Below are 20,713 nucleotides of genomic sequence, written 5' to 3' on the forward strand. Positions count from 1 at the left end.
CACGCGACGGTCACTCCCTTGTCTGCTGTCCATCAGGGTTGCCCTATCAAAAAGGTTGGCCCCCACTTATTTAGAGATCATTAATCATCTTGTGTAGGACAGGAGGCCCCTTAATCCAGCCACGCCTCCACCCGGCCTCACCAAGCGGGCCACAGTGCGGCCCTGCACCCCTATCCCCCATGGTGTTATCAAGTTTCAGTGGTTGTAACTGTAGCACAATAAACAGAGGGGGAAGGAGAATTTGGTGTGGGTAAAGGAGGAGGAAGGGGATGGAGACAGAGAAAGACAAGAGAGGACGAAATGTCATTTCCTCATTACATTTTATTGCTGCATTCTATGTAAAGCAAGCTTCTTGGGTCTCAAAAACTGCATTCATCCTGACCATATCTGTCATGGATTAGATTACAGAAACCATTTTTATAATGAAAATAAACTGATCATTAAACAAAAACACATCTAAAGTCTACCAGTGGCCCAACAAATTCGTTATACCTGAAATATAAAAATTAGAACTGCAATCTAACACTTTATCTAAAATACACAAATGTGTTCACAATACCTCGTGTTTTTATTGTTAAACCAACCAGGTGCTGCCACTTTCCAGAAGTTGTGGAGTGTTAACTAAAGGAAAATGAGGCCATATCAAAGACCCAGAGAATGTTCCTATTGTAGTGTGGTGTTTGTACAGAGGGCCTGCCTGTTACGAGGGCCAGTGAGAGGCTGACCGGGGGAGTAATATAATGCATACATGGATCCCCCAGAGCCCATTCATGGTGTAATTGGTGTGGACAGAGCTCTCGGTCTCTGGGTTACAGTTTGGGAACTTCCTCTAATGTCCTGCTGGGAGGCCACATTTCCCACAATACAAATACAGAAGAAGAATCCAGCTAAACCTGGACAATAAAATCTTTATTGCTTAAAATGGCAGAGGCATGATCTATCTTTGTTTATAATGCAAATCCTTTCTTTGCCCTTTTCTATGTGACTGCATGGCTCTGAAATCTTAGTCAAAGAATATACAAATATTACTATGACGCAAAAGTTAAGTCAACACTGCCTCAGTTCTGATTAAAGGCCAAATAAAAGCCCTATATGGCTCCTGAATACATTTCTGACACGTCAGAGAAGCTTTACAGGATAGTGCTGAAAAGCTAATCAATTTCATATCAAAATTGTGACTTCAAATAATGCAAATAGCAAATCTCAAAGGCTGAAATTTAGGATTGCATCTGACCCAGTTCACAACTGAGTCTATGGTTTTGCACACTGATTCTGTCAATCTTGTGTGACAGTCAAGCTTTTGGCAGTATATCACGTTGTCACACTCACAAAATAAAAGAATAAATGAATAAATAAAGTCTGTTAAAGAGTGAATATTAAACTGGGGCTTCTGTTTAGGAAAATTGGCATAAAAATTGCAATCAAATATTTTACCCAAATCATTTGGCCATACTACAGCAACAAAAAGAGCCTCTTAAAGTACATTTCACTCTGGAGTTGCAGTTAAATGAGAAGTCTTAAATTTAATCATTACCATCTTCCCTTTCATATGATTTCCTCTAATACTATTAATCTTTCTTCAACCCCATCAAGACCGCTAGAACTTAAAGACACAGACAGGTCCTGCTTACCACTTTATAACTATTAACACACCTAAATCCGGTCCGTAGGGATTTTCCCCTAAAATAACTCTAAGGCAGTGATAGCACACCATGTGGTCCCTCTTAAGCTGAAGCTACACTTCCCATTAAGAGTGCTGCACTAGGATGGATCTTTCCTTTGCTGACTGCGACGTGTGGGGTTTTCTGGCTGGAGGAGAAGGAGGTAAAACACTTGTCTTCACCACCCCTCCCCTTCCCTTCTCAACTGGTGATTTCACTGAACAGGAGCCTCTCTCTCTGGCTCCGTCCATCACAGCCTGTGGCCATTAATCATCTCAAGTGGACAGCGCTGACAGGCAGTTGGCTGCATCACTCTTTTATTTTCTTCATCGTACACCCGTAGCTCCCACAGCTTCACATATTGCCCCCCCCCATAACCCCCACCACTTGCCCCAAACCCCCTTCCCCAGTAACAAAGCAACCGGGTGTCAAACCAAAACAAACAATCACCCATCTGCTTAATCGAAACCTTTGAGGTGGTTAATAGCGCAAAGCCGGCACTGAAGCTTTTCTCTGCAGTAAGTGGGGGTGAGACAGGAAAACCTGTAATGGATGTAATGAACAGTGCTGTTGCCGAAATTCATCATAGCTAATATCCTCCACCCACACAATTTCAACGTAAACAGTCCTAGTGCATTTATTAGATGTACATGTCAGGCCAGTAGCTATTGTTTCGATCCACAGTAAATGACAAATATATACATAAGGTTCTCCTGATAAATAAGACGGAGATCCTTTTTTTAATATTACACGAAACAAATAGTACAGAGGTCTGTTTGTGAAGGCCCAGCAATGGATGTAAAAAATATTTCTGTGACTCTAAATGATGTGGTTAGCAAAGTAGTCACATAGTAATGAGAGCAAAGGAAGTAAAGGAAGAAAAAGTTTATATATGTGTCCTCTGCCATTTCTGTGATTGAGAGCCCATCAATGGGCCCCTTTGCGCACAGACACTATTTAGGACAGCTGCTAAAATTCCTCAACCATTAACACACACCCACACACACACCCACACACACACACACACACACACGCCTGTTTTTAAGCGCAAAGGCAGGAAATGGGAATCCCTCGTAAGTTTTCCTTCCGCCGTTGCTTTCCTCTCAAGGCTTAAAGACCCCACGCCAAGGTGGAAAAAGCACTTCACCATTTGTCTCTCTGTCCAGAGATTCCACTGAAGTTCATTTAACCTCACAATCTCCCTGACAAAAAGAGGGAGCATTGTTAAGCATTACTCTTAAAGGTCAATGAAAATACAAGGCTGACATTTTCCCATATGCCTTGCTTTAACATCCCTGTCTTAGAAATAAAAACAAATGACATCAAATCAAAAAGGCTTTTAAATTATCTTGACCTTATATCTATGACGTGAAATGGAAGGAGTGAATGTACAGTAATTAAAGGGTACCAACAGCAAGGGCTTAGCGAGGCATGCACTTCTTCTCATGTACTCTTGATACCAACAGGAAAAAGGGAATCCAGCCAAACTATTCCCTGTGATTAAGACTCTGGTTTGACAGGCAGCAGAGGTCAGCCAAATGCCCCATGTCTTAAGGGAGGGGTGAAGAACTCACTCTAGAGTAGCTGAAATTATACCCTACTCTCCTGTTCAGTGGTTTCTGGTCTCTGATGTCAATAGCAATGTCCCAGTTACATCCTTTTTGCTGCTGCTCTTCCAATCTGCCAAATGAAAAAAACTACTGTCTCTCACCATATTTTTTCTTTTTTCTCATTTCTGTCTATTATAGATGACCACAGTGGAGTTACAGTAATATTTGTTACAACTGTTGTCCAGTACTTACCCTTACATTTCCTCACCACAGGTCACTCGACTAATGATGTTACAGGAACTTGATCCATGCAAGGCTATTCCAGTTACACTCAGTGCAATTTACTCTGGAAATGTAATTCACCTAAACAAGTTAAACAATTTGTCAGTGACGAGACTTCTAATTTTCAAAATTAAACTGTCATCAGAGAACCTGTGTTTTGTTTCAGTTGCTTTATGGTGAGGCCATTTTACAAAATATAAGTTCATTTGTCATTTTTAGAAATCCTTGTTAAAATTCATTCCACATTTGTGTTAAGCAGTTACACATTTTGTGAAACTAATGTGACGTGGCACACTGTAATCAGCCAGTTATCTGCTGTCAAGTGGCATTTTAGTCAGCTTGATGGATATTACCGTCTGACCAGCATGAGTAAAGGGTCAACCAACCACTCCCAGCGTCTGCCACTGGACAGAGATGCTAACAGGGCCCTGACAGATCCTGTCCCTCCCTCTCTGTCTCAGCTTAATTCATCACCCTCCAAACAAGACCTTCGAGTGCTGAGACCAGACCAAACACTCAGAAGCTGCTGCTCTTGGGAATCTTAGCTCGCCAACATAATCATACAAGTACACGCACGCATACATGTCGAGGCATATGGGCCCTTCTACAGAAATGTATGCATAACGATCATCCGTCACAGTCTGACAAAACAAACAATGCATCACACACATATTCACATACATAAGGCATCACCTATTACAGGTTGTGACAAAATGTATTGAAGTGTGAGCCTCACACACACTCACAGACCATCATTACCCATCACAGCCTGCCAAAACATTATGTGAAGTATGTACCACTGTAACAACATTGTGATTCACATTGGGAGTAATTGCCCAAGCCACACAACTTGCTTTGCAACAGGTTTGTCTGATAAAAGCCTAAGTGCATTAGCAGCCATGGTCAGAGGGATCTTGTAGGCAATGTGAAAGCAGCACAAGGTCAGTTGAGCCTCCCTGGGTGTTGGCCAACTAAATAAGTTAGGCCACTGCCAGATCCACTTGACTCCGATAATGCAGAAACACCGGATCAACTGAGCAGATCTCACCTGCTGACACCTTAAAGCCTTTGCTCTTGGGAGGGGAATTAGTAAAGGATTTTCTTAGCCAGTGCAGTGTGAGTTACAGCATGTTTTTTAAATTGATCAGTGACAAAGCATGCTTGCCAACATTGGACAAGCAGATACACTTTGAAATATCAAAGCCATAAAAGAAGAGAACTATAGTATATAGCATAGCACAGTTTTATGGGTTATAACAGTTGTATGGCCAACCACACCAATCAATTCACATTGCAATTCCAGATGCTCTTTGACTTTTAAAAGTAGTAACCTTTCCTCACATTGAGACAGGACTATGCATCTTAGATAGTAGACGTTGTGTGGTATTTGCTTTTAAACCTGGACAGAGGGTGGGAAAGTATATCTAACCAAAGTCACATCTGTGGCAACTCGTACAGACACACTGAAATATATAATATAATGCATTTTTTCTATGGCATTTAACAGCCTATGTCCCTTGATAGTTAGAAAAAATAGAAAAAAGAGAAACCATAGAGATAAGCAAAAACCTTTAATTAGGATTCAAGTGACACATTGCACTTTAACAAAAAATATTTTCACAATGCTTTAAACTTGTTTTTAAAAAATACCATAACACACTGAAACCTCTGAATCTTATTTAACTCCCAACTGTACCTCCACTCATAAATTCCATGAGTTATATGCCAACCACTGATTCTGACATTAGTTAAAAAATAATCTATTCTGCTATAGAGATTGAAAGTGAAGAAGCAGCTGCTGCTTAATATGCTGTTAATTTGTGGAGAGAACACTTACCTCTTTTCTGCATGAAGGTAAAGAGATCATCCAAAAACTCCTTCCTTTTGGGGTCATTGTCCAGCTCATACAGCTGTAACAGAAAAGCAAAGCTTAGGGCACAACTACTTGCTCTAAACGTGCAACCCTTTCAGCATGTAAAATTCTCACTGGTAGAAGAGCTTCCTGGCCCTGTTCGACATAAGATTATGGGCTGAAAATGCCAAGTCAAAACTAAAAAGAATCTTTTTAATTACAATACTGGTATCAGATATATTCTCTAAGTTGACGATCTAGGATAGGAATTAGTACGAAAATGGCACAATTTTATGTCTTTGCAATGTTCTTGGTAGTAAAAATGTGACTAGTTCTTTCCCTTCACACAGGTAAAGCACATGCTGCTGGTATCTTTGTAGTGTGCTCAAGTGCAACTTTTAACATGAGATGTGGCAGCAATACGTAATGCATCCTTAAGTCTTTGTCACTGCTATTTCTTTGAAGCTTGCGTGGAGATTTAGAGCCTTGGGGAACATTTATAGCTAAGCATTTGGAGAATGCTTCAAAAGGTTAAGCTATACACAATTAGGAGTAGATTGACTTTCATTAGACTGGATGTTAGAAGACAATTTGTTTAATAATGTTCTTGTGTTGCTCAATCAACGTAACCACTAGAGATCCAGTGATCATTTTTTTAAGTGCTCACCTTAGCAAAGTCTCTGGAGGCCTCTCCTCTTCCTCTGCTACTGTCAGCCTCATCTGCCCATCCGGCACTGCCATTCTACAACAGATAAGAGAGAAAACACAGATAAGGTCAACAAACAAACAAAAACAGGTATCTGTGTTTATCTCAAATCATTACCTCGGACACTTTACTGTGACTTTTTACCTTTATTTGATATTGACAATAGAGCCAGTGATGGAAAAAATGGGAGGACAGTGTAAAAAGCATAAAATGCCACATAGCTCTTGCTCAAAATAAAACCATTGATGTTGTTTGGTTCTACCGCTGGTGTAGATACAAACTTGTGATTCTTAAGAATCAACTCTGACCTCTGTTTTTCTTTTTTTCACAGTTCATGCTAGTCTAAAAAAAATGAGTAAACTTAAGCTAGTTAGAACAAACAACATTCTGCAATACAAACTAATATATACTCCAACTCCAAGAATGCATTTTTCCAAGGGTTGGTTGGAGCAGTAACCTCTGGAGTTATTGTGCCCCTGAGCTCCTATATTCCCCTCCCCCTTCATCCTCAAACATCTCCATTTGACCTAAACCATCTGCATCTGGGCCTGCCCTGCCCCCACCCGTGTCTTCCGACCCAGCTGGATACAAGGGCCCCCCATCCTTCAATCTTAACGCAGCTGTGACGGGTGGCCAAGTTCATGGAGTGTAGCTGGCTGTCAGGAGGGGCCAAAGGAGGGTGGGCTGGTCAGTAGCTTTAACGCACACACACATGTGCAAATGCTGATCATGGTTGTGTGTATGTTTGTGAGTGTATGAAGGGGGGGCAATGGCCCCACAAGACGGGAAGGAAGGAAAATAAGGGCAGAAAGGGGTGCACGGTATGTGCCGACCAGGAATGTCTCCTAAAGACAAAACCTATAAAAGCATCAGGAATCAAAACAAGATCCGTTTGGAGGGGACGTTAATAGCTGCAGCCAGGGGTCTAGTTTCAACCAGGAGCTCATTGGTCAGTGGCAATTACAGGGCCTGAAACGACAGCCAGGAGGGCAAAGGTTGTCAAGGCCCCTGAGAGCAAGTCATTTTCACCCTCTCACTCTCTGTATGTGTAACGGTTGTCAACATTCATCCTCCCTAAACAAATACTCATCAGCCATCAACTTGCAAACTCACTGAAAATGGTGTGTTTCAAGGTAACTAGCTGAATGCACTTTTGTTCCAAAATGAAGCACTAACATGCTCTCTAACATGCTAAAAAATTTTAATCTTCACTAACATGGAAAATAAGCTGAATGGCAAAAATTTCACTTTCATTTTAAAACTGACGTGACATGCTTCATTACAAAATGCTGTATTTCCATTAAAAAAAACTAAAACTTTTAAAATCAAGGGTTGAAAATCTTCTAACATACCAGTAAATTCATATTACATCTAGTTGCAAAAAACAACTTTACATAATCTTGCCAGGCTTCTCAGCTGATATTGTTTGTTGAAAAATAGACTACAAACACAGCTCATTCCTTATCAAAAACACATTTCACTGACAACTTACATTATCTATAATAAGTGACTGCGATTACAACAGGTTGATCATGTTAAGGTAAATATACAGAATAGTGGCACATTTGGAAACCTTGTAGACCTTTGCACACAATTTGACCACCTCTGTTAAACTTTAACAATTATAAATGATTATAACAGAAGATAATTCACATTGTAGACATGTTCAGTCCCACATGCTTACTCACACATAAAAATCTTACAGCATAGTTTGCGCATGCTTGATGTTTCCCCATTCTATCGGCCAGAGGTCGACACTGGGTAATCTTCACCGCTGTGCTAATTTGCAAGTCAGCGTGCTACATAACTAATTTATAATGACAGTTAGATAAACCTGTATGTGTGAATGTCACCCAAAAAATTAACAAACCCTTAAATCCATTAAAATTAAAATACTTCAGTCTGCACATACAAGATGTACAAATAGATATATTAAGTGTGAACTTCCCTTAGTGATTTATAATGTCTAACACATTCTTTTTAATTAACATGAGCTGTAGATGAAAGTACACTACTATGAGTCTCCCAAAACTGGTACTACAAGGACTTCAGACTAACTTAACTTATAACTTAACTTTTTAAATTCAGAAGCACCCCATATTTTTCTTCGCAACTTTTGGTGGCACTACTGCATTTACTCAAATCACATTTGTCATTGTCATTTATTCTGACAGTTTGCTCTGACAACAACAAATGATGAGGAGAAACTCTAGTGTAATAGGCTGCCCACTGTGGCGCCTCTCACAGGAGAAAACATTGTACAACCAGGCTGAGAACGTGTATGGACAATGGGTGTGGAGCTAGCAGTGGGCACAAGTGGAGGTTTGATTACTAACTGTTAAACAGTGCATTCATAATTACTAAAGGCTACTGGCCTCCTCCTCAGTAATGAAGCAGCATGAAGACCCCTCCCCAAACCAAAACTGACTGGACTCCCTGCTGGTTTTATTCATACATGGGACAGCAACAGTGTAGGACGACACTGTGTGAAAGCAGAAAACAGACGCTGCACGGCTCCACGGACCCACAGAGCAGAATGGACTAAGACAAATTAAGTAGCGGCATTAAAACATTCAAAAAAACAGATGTTGTAATTTGCTATTGTCATTAACATATGCAATACTTAGCTTGTACACAAAATAGCATGAACCTAACATAAAAAAAAACAAGCTGCAGTGACTTAATCCCGCAGACCAGCTACAAACTGTACAAACACCTGTGAGTGAAGGTGAAGCGCACAGCAGCATTTACGGGTGTTCACAGCACCCTGACCAACAGTTAGAAGAAGGAGAATGGCAGCAGAGCTGATTGCCAATATGCCACCTAACACAAAAATTTAGGTGGGAAAAACAGTCAGGCACCTGAGTACAACCAATAGAAATGCTTAGCCGTTGAGAAATATTTTGTGTCATGTCCGACCAAAATGGCCACAAGCAGGAGCCCTGATTAACTCCCAGCTCACCAGTATCAAAAGAGCGGGCAGTATTTGCTGGGTTACCGGCCATGGATTTGTTAGGGGAACACAAACATGTTTATACACAAACCCCACCTACACATAAACACACTCACACACACATACTCCAGCCTCCCTGAGGGACGCTTCGTGTTATGGGAGTGCAGGGGTCAAGGTGTTCATGACATCAACTGAGAACAAAGGTCTAAAGTGACAGAACATCACTGTCCAGTGTCACACTTTGGCTTCATGTTCCATTCTGTGCTTTGCATTAACCACATATTCTGAGGCGATTATGACAGATGAAATTTAAACATGTTGTAATTCAGGATTTTTAATCACCTGTTATTCTATAAAGAAAATGTAGATTTGATTATATACAGTCATCACACTTTGTTTCATGGTGCAGGGAAGGTAGTAGAGGGGGCCAAATCTTTAATCCTCATCCAGTGCAAAAAGTACTCTAAAGCTTAGCTTAAAGTTGCATGATGCTACTCACATCTGAGAATTTACGTTAATATATTTTGGTGTTTGTAGACAAAAGGTTTTAAATTAAGACAAAACTGATAATGTGATATATTTCAGATTAATAACATAATATCAAGTTACAACATATGGATATTAAGTTAATATCCTTATCTTGTAAAAATCTACCACAATAGAAAACTGTTAAAAAAATTTTTATTTATTTTTTTTATATTATTTTATCACAGCTGCATCAAGAACAAGTTGTCACACTGGAAAATAACTCTCCCAGCAAACACTGGTTGTAATCTCCAATCCACAAGCACAAAATGGTTTCGCCTCTTCGACTGCAACAAAGTATAGAGAGCAAGGTGAGGCTGAGTTACTGTTACGATGAAAAGGGCAGATGGTGGAGGATAAAACCAAACTGGTGTACTGCTACCTTATATGTGCTGAAACGAGTGATTAGAGTGATTATCAGTTCTGTTAACCAACAGTCATAACCAAAGCCTCAACAACCAACCACATGTCTGCAATAAAGACATTTCTGCATCACATTGCTAACTGAATGATGATGTTGGTAAGAAACGTCTGGTCTCTCGAGCATGGGATTTTGAAGACAAATGTGAAGGATTCCCCATGAATAAGTCTTAAGACTTCATATTCTGTTGTCATTTGTCATAATGAAAATAAGTCCAGTTGCATCAATAGAAAACCTGTCTGCTACTTTAGCTGGGTCAAAAAACAAAACAGAGTAATTATAACATGGAAGCCGTTAACCATGAATAGACATGTTGGCTCTTGAATTGGGACCTTGGTCAGCTGAGGAATGTTAACACTATGTTGCTTTTTGTTAAGTTAGAGTGGATACTGATCTGTTTGGACTGCTCCTTATGATCAGTCACCTCAGCCCCTTCATCACTCAGAGCACTCCACCCAGAAATTACTTCTTTAAAAAAAGAAATTCCCACACCCTACATACAGTCTTGACAGAGATGTACAAGGCATGGCTTGCCTGATATAATTCATAACTGTTTCAATGAACCGCTTTAAGCATGTGACTTTATGTAATGTAGGTACACTATAAGTGAATTTGTTATTGCAAGTAGACTTTGGACGTATTTTTCCCATTTAAGATGAACTTACATCCAGACATTTAAGAGTGTATTTGTGCAAACGCCAATTTCAATTAGGTCAAATGAAATTATAATATTCATCTAAAGCTTTAGACATGTCTGTGTGTCTATGCATGTGTATTGCCTGCACATGCTAGTGTGTGTATGTGTGTGTATGTGCAGGGTGTAGGATGAACAGAAGCCTTATGTTTAAGCAGCCCATGTTTCCTCTCTGTCTCTCTCATGCTGTTAGCAGGTTTACTGGCCAGGCGGTGGGTGGCCTAATCACATTATGACCATACGTGACTGACTGGCGCTGTGCCAAATCAGGGATAAGAATAAGGTAGATGACAAGAAGTGAGCAGCAGCAGGTCATCACAAAGGGGGAGGAAAAAAAACTGTGCACATGTTGACATACAAATAGTACCTCTGTGCATGTACAAGTTCTCTTGATGAAAATGGTTTTAAAGTGGGGGTCAAAAGGTCCCCTGAGGTTTATGGTGCACATTTTGATTTGATATTTGTCCTTAAAAATATAAAAACAAATATGGCAAAGCAATTAACAAGAACCATTCCCTGCTATAAAGCAAGTTCTGACAGATGAATTTGTTCATTTCTTTGCTGAATCATCTACTTAATAAACCCTTTCAATCCTTTTTAGATTGGGAATAAGCAAAGCACCAAAGTTCTAGTGTTCATCATTGCAAGAATTTTTGAGTAAACAATTTGTGAAATGCAGGCATTTGCATTCTAAAATGTTGCATCATATGCAACACTACTTCTAAACATTTCAGTGGACAACCTTCAACAAGTTGACATTCTTTGCATAACCTGCTGTTGGACAAACTACACAACACACTTCTACTTGAATGTCGATGCATAGCTTGGAGGTAATTCTACTCAGCCATTATAGAAAGATGTCTGGAGAAGAGCCACCATTTTAGTGAGGCCAGGCATGCCGGAACAAGAAGGGTTAATGGCTGCTGCTTGGGGAGTGGGGGATGGATGGCATTGATTGCTCAGGATGTTGACAGCACTTCTCCAATTTGATAGTGGAGCTGTTATTAGATGAAGAGGCTTGTTCTTAATAAAAGCCTCATGTGATTTGCCTTCACTCATCTAGTAGGCGGATGGGTAGGCTCAAAAAGCGACCAATGAGTTAAGGCAATATTCACTGCTAAACTCACTTTGAAAATCATCTCAAGAAAATAAAAGCTGTCGGGGGAAAAAAATGGACCAAATAATGTTCCACACATAATGGTAAACAGGTCAGCAGGCATTTACATAGCGCATAAGCACTAGTCAACCTATGTAAAGTAGGTCATTTTCATACTATAGATAACAGGTTGATGAGTGACTGGTGGGATGCAAAAATAACAAGTGACACCATTGGTCATCTAAAACATGGAGTAGACCTGAAAGCAGTTGTTGTTTTGCAGCTTGTCAGTGTGATCCTATGGACTAAACAAAGACTAATGAAGAGAGGCACATGTCTCTGCCATATTAGAGCCCTGTTAGCCCTGAGCCATACCCCTAACCGCTGTCTTCCTACTCCAAGCTACTGTCATAGCTCTCTGTGTCCCATACACAGCTACACACTATAGACCAAGTCCCCTGGGCCATAGTCATTGAACAGGCAGCCCAAATCAATAGCCCTGGATGTGCAAACACAGGGAAGTCCCCAGCCCCCTCCGGACGCAATCTCACAGCACACGTCAATACTCATCATCCTCTGTCATCTACCGCCATGCCAGGGAAACTGAGATGAGGACAGGATCACAGCTCCCAGGGTGACCTAACCCCTTCACCTCCAGCAAGACACCCTAACTTTGAGTAACGCAGTGAAGGTTTCCATGGGAAACCCTCATCAAGTTGCAGTCATCTACAAAAAAAAAAAAACTGTGTCAACAGCCACACCTATCCTCAATGAAAACAAAACACATGCTCATACAAGCAAAATCCCTATAGCAACCCCAGGCAATAAATCAAGGGGAATGAAATGTTGCAGTGCTCTCAGTACGAGCTCATCCAGAATAGAGACAAGAGGAGGATGACTTTTGTCAATTTCACCAACATTCCTGTACACCAGAAACAGGATCTCACAATAACAGGAGAGCCCCTCTCATCCCACAGGTACTCTTAACATCTCATTCCTGGACTAATCTTTTTTAGCCAAATTGCTGCCTGTCAAAACAGTTAAGCAAGGGAAATCTTTTAAACAGACACAGCAGCAGTAATTTAATCACAATCAAGGCCTCCAGCAGAAATCTGGATTGCAGCCAACAATAGTGATTAAATAACAAGCCTTCACAAAAAAAACGATGCTTAATTGTTAAATCGGATAATTTTGGATTTTTTCTTTTTAAAGCAATTAGAAACTATTCATGCTAAAGGATTCTATTTTTCTAAAAGGTATCTGCAATGTACTGTAGACCTGGGATCAACAAAAATGATAGGACAGCAAATATTTACTTTGTACACCTATTTGTGGAGAGAACTGGATCTGGGATTGAAGCAGATTACATCAACAACAGTAAGCCTGTTTCCACATCTACTAGAGAACAAAGCCCTGATGCCTTCAGTTAAAGTCCTTCTGCAAAGTTGCATTCATTCTATTAACGAAAGCGAATCTGCTTCCTCTCAGCATGGCTATAAAAACGAGCATTGTGGGGGGCGGCAATCTCTAATCCAAATCAAATAATTGGGGCCTTGATCCCTCTGCGGGGCTCCTGGAATCATTTATAGGGGTTCTTTCCAGCAGGAGGGGGCGAGGGGTGGGGGCGGATGTGTGGGGAATTGGGCTGAGCGGATGGTGTCCTTTATCTGCTAACTACTGTAAAGGATCTCATGGTGAGCTGGCCATACGCTACCGTCAACAAAGGCTCTGGCTAATCGTGATCCCATGTGCGACGAGGGAAGTAAATCTCATTGCCACTCAGGAACATATGGAAGAATTCCTACTTACAACCAGATCCACTGCTGATTGTGTGTTCTCATTAAGAATTATTATGTAGCATAAAAAACACATATCACATGAGAGCAGGCCAGCAGCAGACAACAGGACCCAGGGGCATTCCTGCCTCTGAGTGTCCAGTCATGTTTGTAGCTAGAAGAGATTTCAGGCTTTTGGGGGAATAGACAAAGTGGCGGGGACGAGGGGCAAAACGTCCAGGGGCAGAACGTGTTGCTACCTGCCCTGGCCTCAGCGGTGCTGCACCTCTAAATAGGCCACTGAAAAACAGGCCTCCAGGCAAGACCACCCCTCCCTCCATTAATCACTCCAATTACAAAGCTGGAAAAGAGAAACAGAGGAAGAAAGAGAAAGGGGGAGGGGGGAGTTCACAGATAGAAAGACAGAAATAGGCACCTAGGCAGGCAGACAAGACACACATAGAGGAAAAACAAACATATGGGCAGATCAACACATTTTTTTCACCTAGTTCAATTTTACAGCCGGTGAGAGAAAGAAAGAGAGCACACTGTAACCAAAAGAGACAGACCTAAGCCTGAAAGAAAGAGGTGGATCTGCATATTTTGTTCCTGGGTAAACATGTCTGTTGGTGACCAGCAAGTCTGGTTTGCCAAATAAACTGACTGCATTTGTTCAGCTCCAGCCCTTTCACCAAGACACCACATTCCACAGGCTGAGGCCCCATCCCCCATTACACTAGCTGGCCCCTTTCGCTGCCTCACACAAATGCAACGTTTATAGGGTGGTGTGGCCAGAAGTTCACACTCATTGGTTCAAAGACCCTTTCACAGGCAGAGCAAACATTTTAGTGAATCACATCTGTGCCACCACATACAGTACTCCATAAGTTAACCCCTTACACTGCAGTGTTCCAGGGCCATAAGAAAGCAGACCTTTAAAACTAGATTTCCCATCTAAACTATGCACACACTTGTATGCCCCCCCGCTCCCCCTTGGCCCTCAATGTCCACTCACAGATAACTTGATTTAAAACAATTACATTTTCTATGTGACGTACACAGTGACATAATAAATTGTTGTCTATATGCTACATGTTATTTTTTTTCAAAAGGCACATTTACATTTTCACTGTGCTTTAAGGCAAAGGACTGTACAATAAAACATTTTGGGTCCCCTTGTAATAAGCAGCGCTTTGAGCTAGGAGCCATACTACAGCATTCAGACCCAAGTAGCTATTAGCTGTTTCTTCTGGGTTAAAAGCTTTGGCTAAAAATACCTTGCATATCTCACATCTTTCAAAGAGCAAGCATCCACTTCACCCCCATGCTAATGGCAGCTGGAGACATCACACGGACCTGATAGGCCTTTATATACGTTCCCATTATACTGACACTGGCAGGAACTTGATACATTCACAATCAACAAAAAACCCTCACTGCTATTAGGGAACATCACATTTAATTACATATGAAATGACAAAGGTCACAACGGCTGCAGTCAGATGGATAAATGAGTTCTTTGTCAGGCGTATGACAGTGGGACAGAGAAGTATGAGGGGTGGGGGAAGGTCCTCTATCAGAGAAGTTAGTGTTATGACTGTGTCTCTGAATCTTGATTATCAAATGTTCAAACCATAAGCGCAATTCACAGCTTTCTGTAGAGTCTAATCGATAGGGAGCGATTTCTCTGTTGAGAGCCAGGGGTATCTGTTTCCTCTCAGCTAGCGTTAAGTGTGCAGGGGCATTCCACCTCTGACAGGCCAGTAGCCCCTGGGGACCTGGGCTGGGATGTTGCAGCCCGCCACGCATCTGGAGCTCATCTCCAGAGGCCGACAAGAAGCTACATCTCTACTGGACGCTCAGAAGACAGCAGAGATACGCAAAAAACTTGTGGGAGTTACTGAACGAAAAAAAATTAATTCACAACGTTATCTGACTGTCTTTGCTGTGGAAGTTGTGCAATACTTATGCAACCATTATAAAGGTAGCAGCTATCAAGTTCACTGGTTTAAAGTGTTGTCACACTGTGCAGTAGTACCTCAGGGACTCGTGTTTTCATTTGTCATTTAAACTTTTTGACTGCTTAAAAAATAGAGAACGCATTTTAGTAACTCAATACTGTGTGTGAACCAGTAACTAATGAGTCATGGTTATACGGACACTTAATGATTACAATGGCAACAATATCGTAGTTGGTCACAATGTATTAGGATGGTTGTATTCATGCAAAACACTGCATATACCTCTGAAATAATGTTGTGGTAAAGTATTGGATGGTGTATTCTTGATCAGTCTTAACTGTGATTGATTAGTCTTGGGTTAATAATTCCAGATACTCTGAACTCACCCTTGTGCTGAATCTAATTTAGCAAAGAAATTATAATGCTTGGTAAATTTAGATATTTAAATTGCTGATGGCATCAAAATGAAGAACCTAATCAAATATTTGCTTTATACAACTCAATGCTGTAGTTCAGTCTGTCCATGAACAGACATGACAGAAGTGCAGTGTATATATGATGAGATTAGATAAAACTGTTAAGATGCTCATGGGGAAATTGGGTTGTTAGAGCAACGGGGCACACAATATAGATAACAGAGCAAACAGACTGTACTGTATGTAACAGCAGCAAAAAGCACCTATCAAGTAGGGCTGGGTGATATGGCCTAAAAAAAAAAAATCTCAGATTTTTTCACAAAAAATCCCGATTCACGATTTATTAGATTTTTTTTTTACCCCCTACCTAATCTCTGCACGCCGGAGTCCAGTCTACTTTATGCAAATGAGCTGCAGCCCTCTCTGGGTAAACACACTGGATCGCAGCTGGAAATGCGCCGCATGTGGCATGCTGGTCCAGTTGCGGTGCGTTTTTACCTGTAGAGGGCTGCACCTCATTTGCATAAAGTAGACTGACTTCTACTTTATGCAAATTGCATGCAGCGTGCGGAGATCCCACGCATCATTAAACTGTCCTCAAACTTCTAAACTAGGCGTCGGTGACATAAGACGAGGACAGATTCAGCTGCTGCAGATTATTTCTTGCTTCAAATGCTTTCAGAAATACTTTTCGCTGACGTGTTTTTTGAAATAAAAGGGAAAATTTGCGGCCGAGCCGCTGTGTTTATCCGACTCATCTGCAGGACTGTCCAGCTGAAAGCTCGGTCACGTGACCACGTAGCGGCCTGCTGTTGCTCAGCGCTGTCATGTGACCATGTTGTGGTCCGCTAGTGACCGCACACCGTCCGTGCGATTTTCAGATGCGGTGTGTTGCCGTGCGGGAAAATAGCATCTAGTGGACACGCGCCTTTAAATCTGCACCGCTCGCTGCCATGTTGTTTGTGTATCAAGAGGGGCGCACTCTGAACTACGGGAGCCCAGCAGGCAGGCGCTGGTGGCGGATATTGATGAGAAAATCGATTTTCATGAAAACAAATCGACATTAAGTATAAACTCGAATTAATCGATAAAATCGATTTATCGCCCAGCCCTACTATCAAGACAGTGAAATACATAAATGTATAGATTGCATTTCCAATGACAGATTTACAGGTAAGCAAATGTTTGAACAGCACACTGTTCACATTCACCGAGTTCAATTACATTTAACCAATTATTGTTTGAAACCTGCACAAGTGATAATTTTAATGCTATACATGAAATGCTGTGTGGTGATCAAATATGTATATGTATGCTCACCCATGAAAAGTGTGCATGCATTAAAGTGTAAATTAAAAGTATGAGTGACAGAATATTTCTACGAAATGCCTTACATCGAGTTCTAATTTTGTGGTATAAGTTTCTCTAAAATCCTTAGTAACTTAGGAATTACTCCTAACCCATCTTCCTCCTTCAACTGAAAGTATGGAGCTTCCTTAGGTTTTCTAATCACATTTATTTAAGGCAGGAAAAACTGAGATGTCTTTGTTTGACCAGATGGCAGGCTAATCAAGGCTGGCTCCACTGGGGGTTGGGACATCCCAAATCTGCCACAGATATTATTAAACTATGTTCCACATTAATATGCTGATGTTTATGACAAAAGAGCTTTGCGATCTGATACACATTCAATACAATTTCAAATGCAGAGAGTTACACCCACTACCTGCTTAAAATCTTCAACTGGACACTGACTGATGTGTTTATCTAGATTATATTTCTGCTTTGAAAAAAATAATCACAAAGGGAAAAACTCTACACAGCAGACTGCATCTCACTGAGTGCCATTTCTTCAGGCTACAACATCTAGTTCTTATAATAACCTACATTCATTGTAGCCCCTGCTGTTAATAATTCAATTTTCTGTGCCACTCTTCAATCATTTACTAAAGTGGCTTTTGAAATTATCGACTAAAGTTGATGTGGTCCATAGTTCTATTCACAGTGGACTGTCTATTAACCAGATCAGCTATGGTTCAGAGCTTGATGTTTTTTTTTTGTCAACTGAAATGATTCAATCCAAGCCTTTCAATTAAATTCAAGTGGTAATTCCAACAATACATGTGCTTCTCACACCCATGCAGACCTTAACTTAAAGGAAAGGCCATTTTTTCATAACCACCTCTAAAACATTTTACTTTTATAACACCAAATATATAAACTGATATTTGAAATTAAGTGCATAGTCTGATGCATTTCTTTTTTGTTTATAAAACTTACAGCAGTGTCCTGTATTCAATTGAAGCTTGGTTTTTACACCTTTTGAAAAATACAGTCTAAGTATGTGTCTTTTTATTTAGCATGTAAAACTGTTTTTTTGGCAGTATTGCAGATATATGAAATCTAAGCTCACAATATTTGATCTCCGAAAAAATCTGTCCAACAGAACCAAACAATTGTAATATTGCATAATTCTTCAACAAACCTCGGCTGTCCAATAACCAGTGTAAATGAATCACTATTACAAACAGGACTTTGATCGGGCCACTGAGAAAAAGCTTGTTTCTTATCCTATGTGAACTTGTCTACTCACTAGGGCAACATTTGGGATTTACCCGATAGTTAATTGCTTTAGACAGACACGCTACTTACTGTCCACTTCTTGTGATGATTGTGATTCAGGAAGTGAGCAGCTTTGGGGGATGGACAGCCCTGATGTAGAATGTAAATGTTGGAAGCTGAGCTGTGAACACATTGCTTTTAGTGTAATGTGATGTTTCCTGGGTAGCAGCCAGAAGTTTTTTTTTTCTTCCTTCCTCCTCTGCTGGTTGCTCGCTCTTACAAGTACATGATTACACTCAGCTTGTGTTTGAAGACTTGGCAGACAAACAACCTGGCCACATGCTACTATAAACTACATGGGATTTTGGCAGCCAGTGCAATGCAGACTGAAAAGCAGACAGGCTACAGTGAAAGGAAAGCCTCCTGAACCTCTTTCAACTCTTTCTCCTCTGTATGGCTTTGTGCCAGGTCCCAGTCAGCTGCTGTGTTTACCGAAGTGCCTTGACACAGTGGCCCAGTTAGCACCTACAGGCCCCTGACACTGGCCTGGAGCTCAGCCAAATCAGTGGCAGAAGACAGCCAAGAAAGCCACTAACAACAGACAAATCTCACCCTTCACCTCGTCACTGCCTGGCCCTTTCTACAAGGTGCAAAACACAGGCCAGAACCCTGAGAAACCATATCTTTTGTCTGCAACTGCAATTTGCCAATTGCAAGATGTTAATGGCTACAACACAGACAGCCTCATAAATATTGCATTGCTTTATGTGCCCGATATGACATTGTCTACACTTTAAATTTCATTGAATTACTCAAACACCTGCTGACTTCTATGTTCTTGGACATTTTGGATTAGGACGTTTTTTAGTCAGATGATCTCTGCGATATAAAAGGGCAATCCAAATTACTAGTATTCCGCTTCGGTAATATCCTTATCGATTAAAAAAAAAAAAATGCATATTTAGACAAATCAACGACTCCTTTAACTTTCAGAAAACCTTTGTGTTCATCAAAGTTGAATAGAAGCATATCTTGCACAGTCATTGCTATGATCAGCTCTGTTATCTTTTCAGGTTGACTGGGGTCGTTGTGTCTACAGGTAAACTGTCATATTAATTTGCTAATGGTGGCAAAGGTTGGCATTGCTAGCACCAATAACCTTCGTTCCGGCAAGTTAATGTTCACATGCCATGTATGGTTACACATTGTTCTGGCAGAATGGTTATATGCCAGTGTATTCTAACACAGCCTTCAGATAATTTTCCTTTTCCTAGATAAAAATACTGCCAATTATGCATGTCATCTTTCAAACTTTGCATCTTACGTTACAACATCCGCAAGGAGAGGGCAGTTGGGCATGATTTGTGGCTACATAACAACTTAGATGGAACAGACCACTAGCACTGTACATTAATGAAATATTAATAATCAGTTTAACAGAGAATTAACAATACTGACACATTTAGTCAACTAACTGCACACGTCTGAATCACATTCAGTCTGCAAGCTCGTTAAACACTAAAACCTAAATTTGCATTCAGTCCACAAAATGTTTATATGTGAAAATTACTTGTATCCTATGATTTTTGTGCCACAGGTTTCAAATTCACAATGAAATGCCACAAACAATAAGAAATGAGCTGTCTTATGAAAAGAATGATGTAAAGGAAGGGACTTGGCTGTGAGAAGTTTCAAATAACAAGCTGATTTACAATTCAAATAACTTTTCAGGCAATTCTAGACTGCTTTTTTAGGCAAAGTTCCAGTTGCTTGTTTTTTTTTTTCCATTGTAGTTTTTCCATTTTAATTTTTGCACTCTTGCAAAAAGAAAGAAGGCTTTGGTTATAGTCCTCAAAACAACGTATCAAGAGATATAATAATGTAGTATATAATAATGTACGAGGAAGGTTATACTAAGAAATATGTTTAGCTTGACACAACTTCATCCTGAAAAAGTCAGGTGTAGTGTTTTTCAACTTCATCTTAAATGGGTGGTCATATCTCTTTAAATACCAAGTAAAGGTATCAAGTGGGGTGACGACAGACCAACAAGTTAAATACAAAGTGTATAGGTGACCATACATGCCACAAGGACAACAAGACCTCGAACACTATACCAAGGGTCACTGCAACACACAGTGTGAACAGTAGTCGATATACATGGGCACTGTATACATATATACATATATATACATATATACACATATATACATACATACATATATATATATATATATATATATATATATATATATATAT

At 40.4% G+C, this 20,713-nt stretch overlaps 1 protein-coding gene across 3 annotated transcripts in view; it reads right to left on the bottom strand.

Annotated features, from left to right (window-relative positions):
- LOC111587409 (AT-rich interactive domain-containing protein 3B-like) overlaps positions 1-20,713 on the bottom strand; it is a 56,761-nt gene that overhangs the window by 25,306 nt on the left and 10,742 nt on the right. For all 3 annotated transcript variants that reach the window (XM_023297353.3, XM_023297352.3, XM_055012919.1), the window contains exons 3-4: positions 6,013-6,087; positions 5,331-5,403 (exon numbers count right to left, since the gene is read on the bottom strand). In XM_023297353.3, the coding sequence (XP_023153121.2) occupies positions 5,331-5,403; positions 6,013-6,087 (148 nt within the window). The remainder of the gene's footprint in view (positions 1-5,330; positions 5,404-6,012; positions 6,088-20,713) is intronic.

The sequence above is a fragment of the Amphiprion ocellaris genome, chromosome 1 (assembly GCF_022539595.1).
Source record: "Amphiprion ocellaris isolate individual 3 ecotype Okinawa chromosome 1, ASM2253959v1, whole genome shotgun sequence".
Classification (NCBI taxonomy): Eukaryota; Metazoa; Chordata; class Actinopteri; family Pomacentridae; genus Amphiprion; species Amphiprion ocellaris.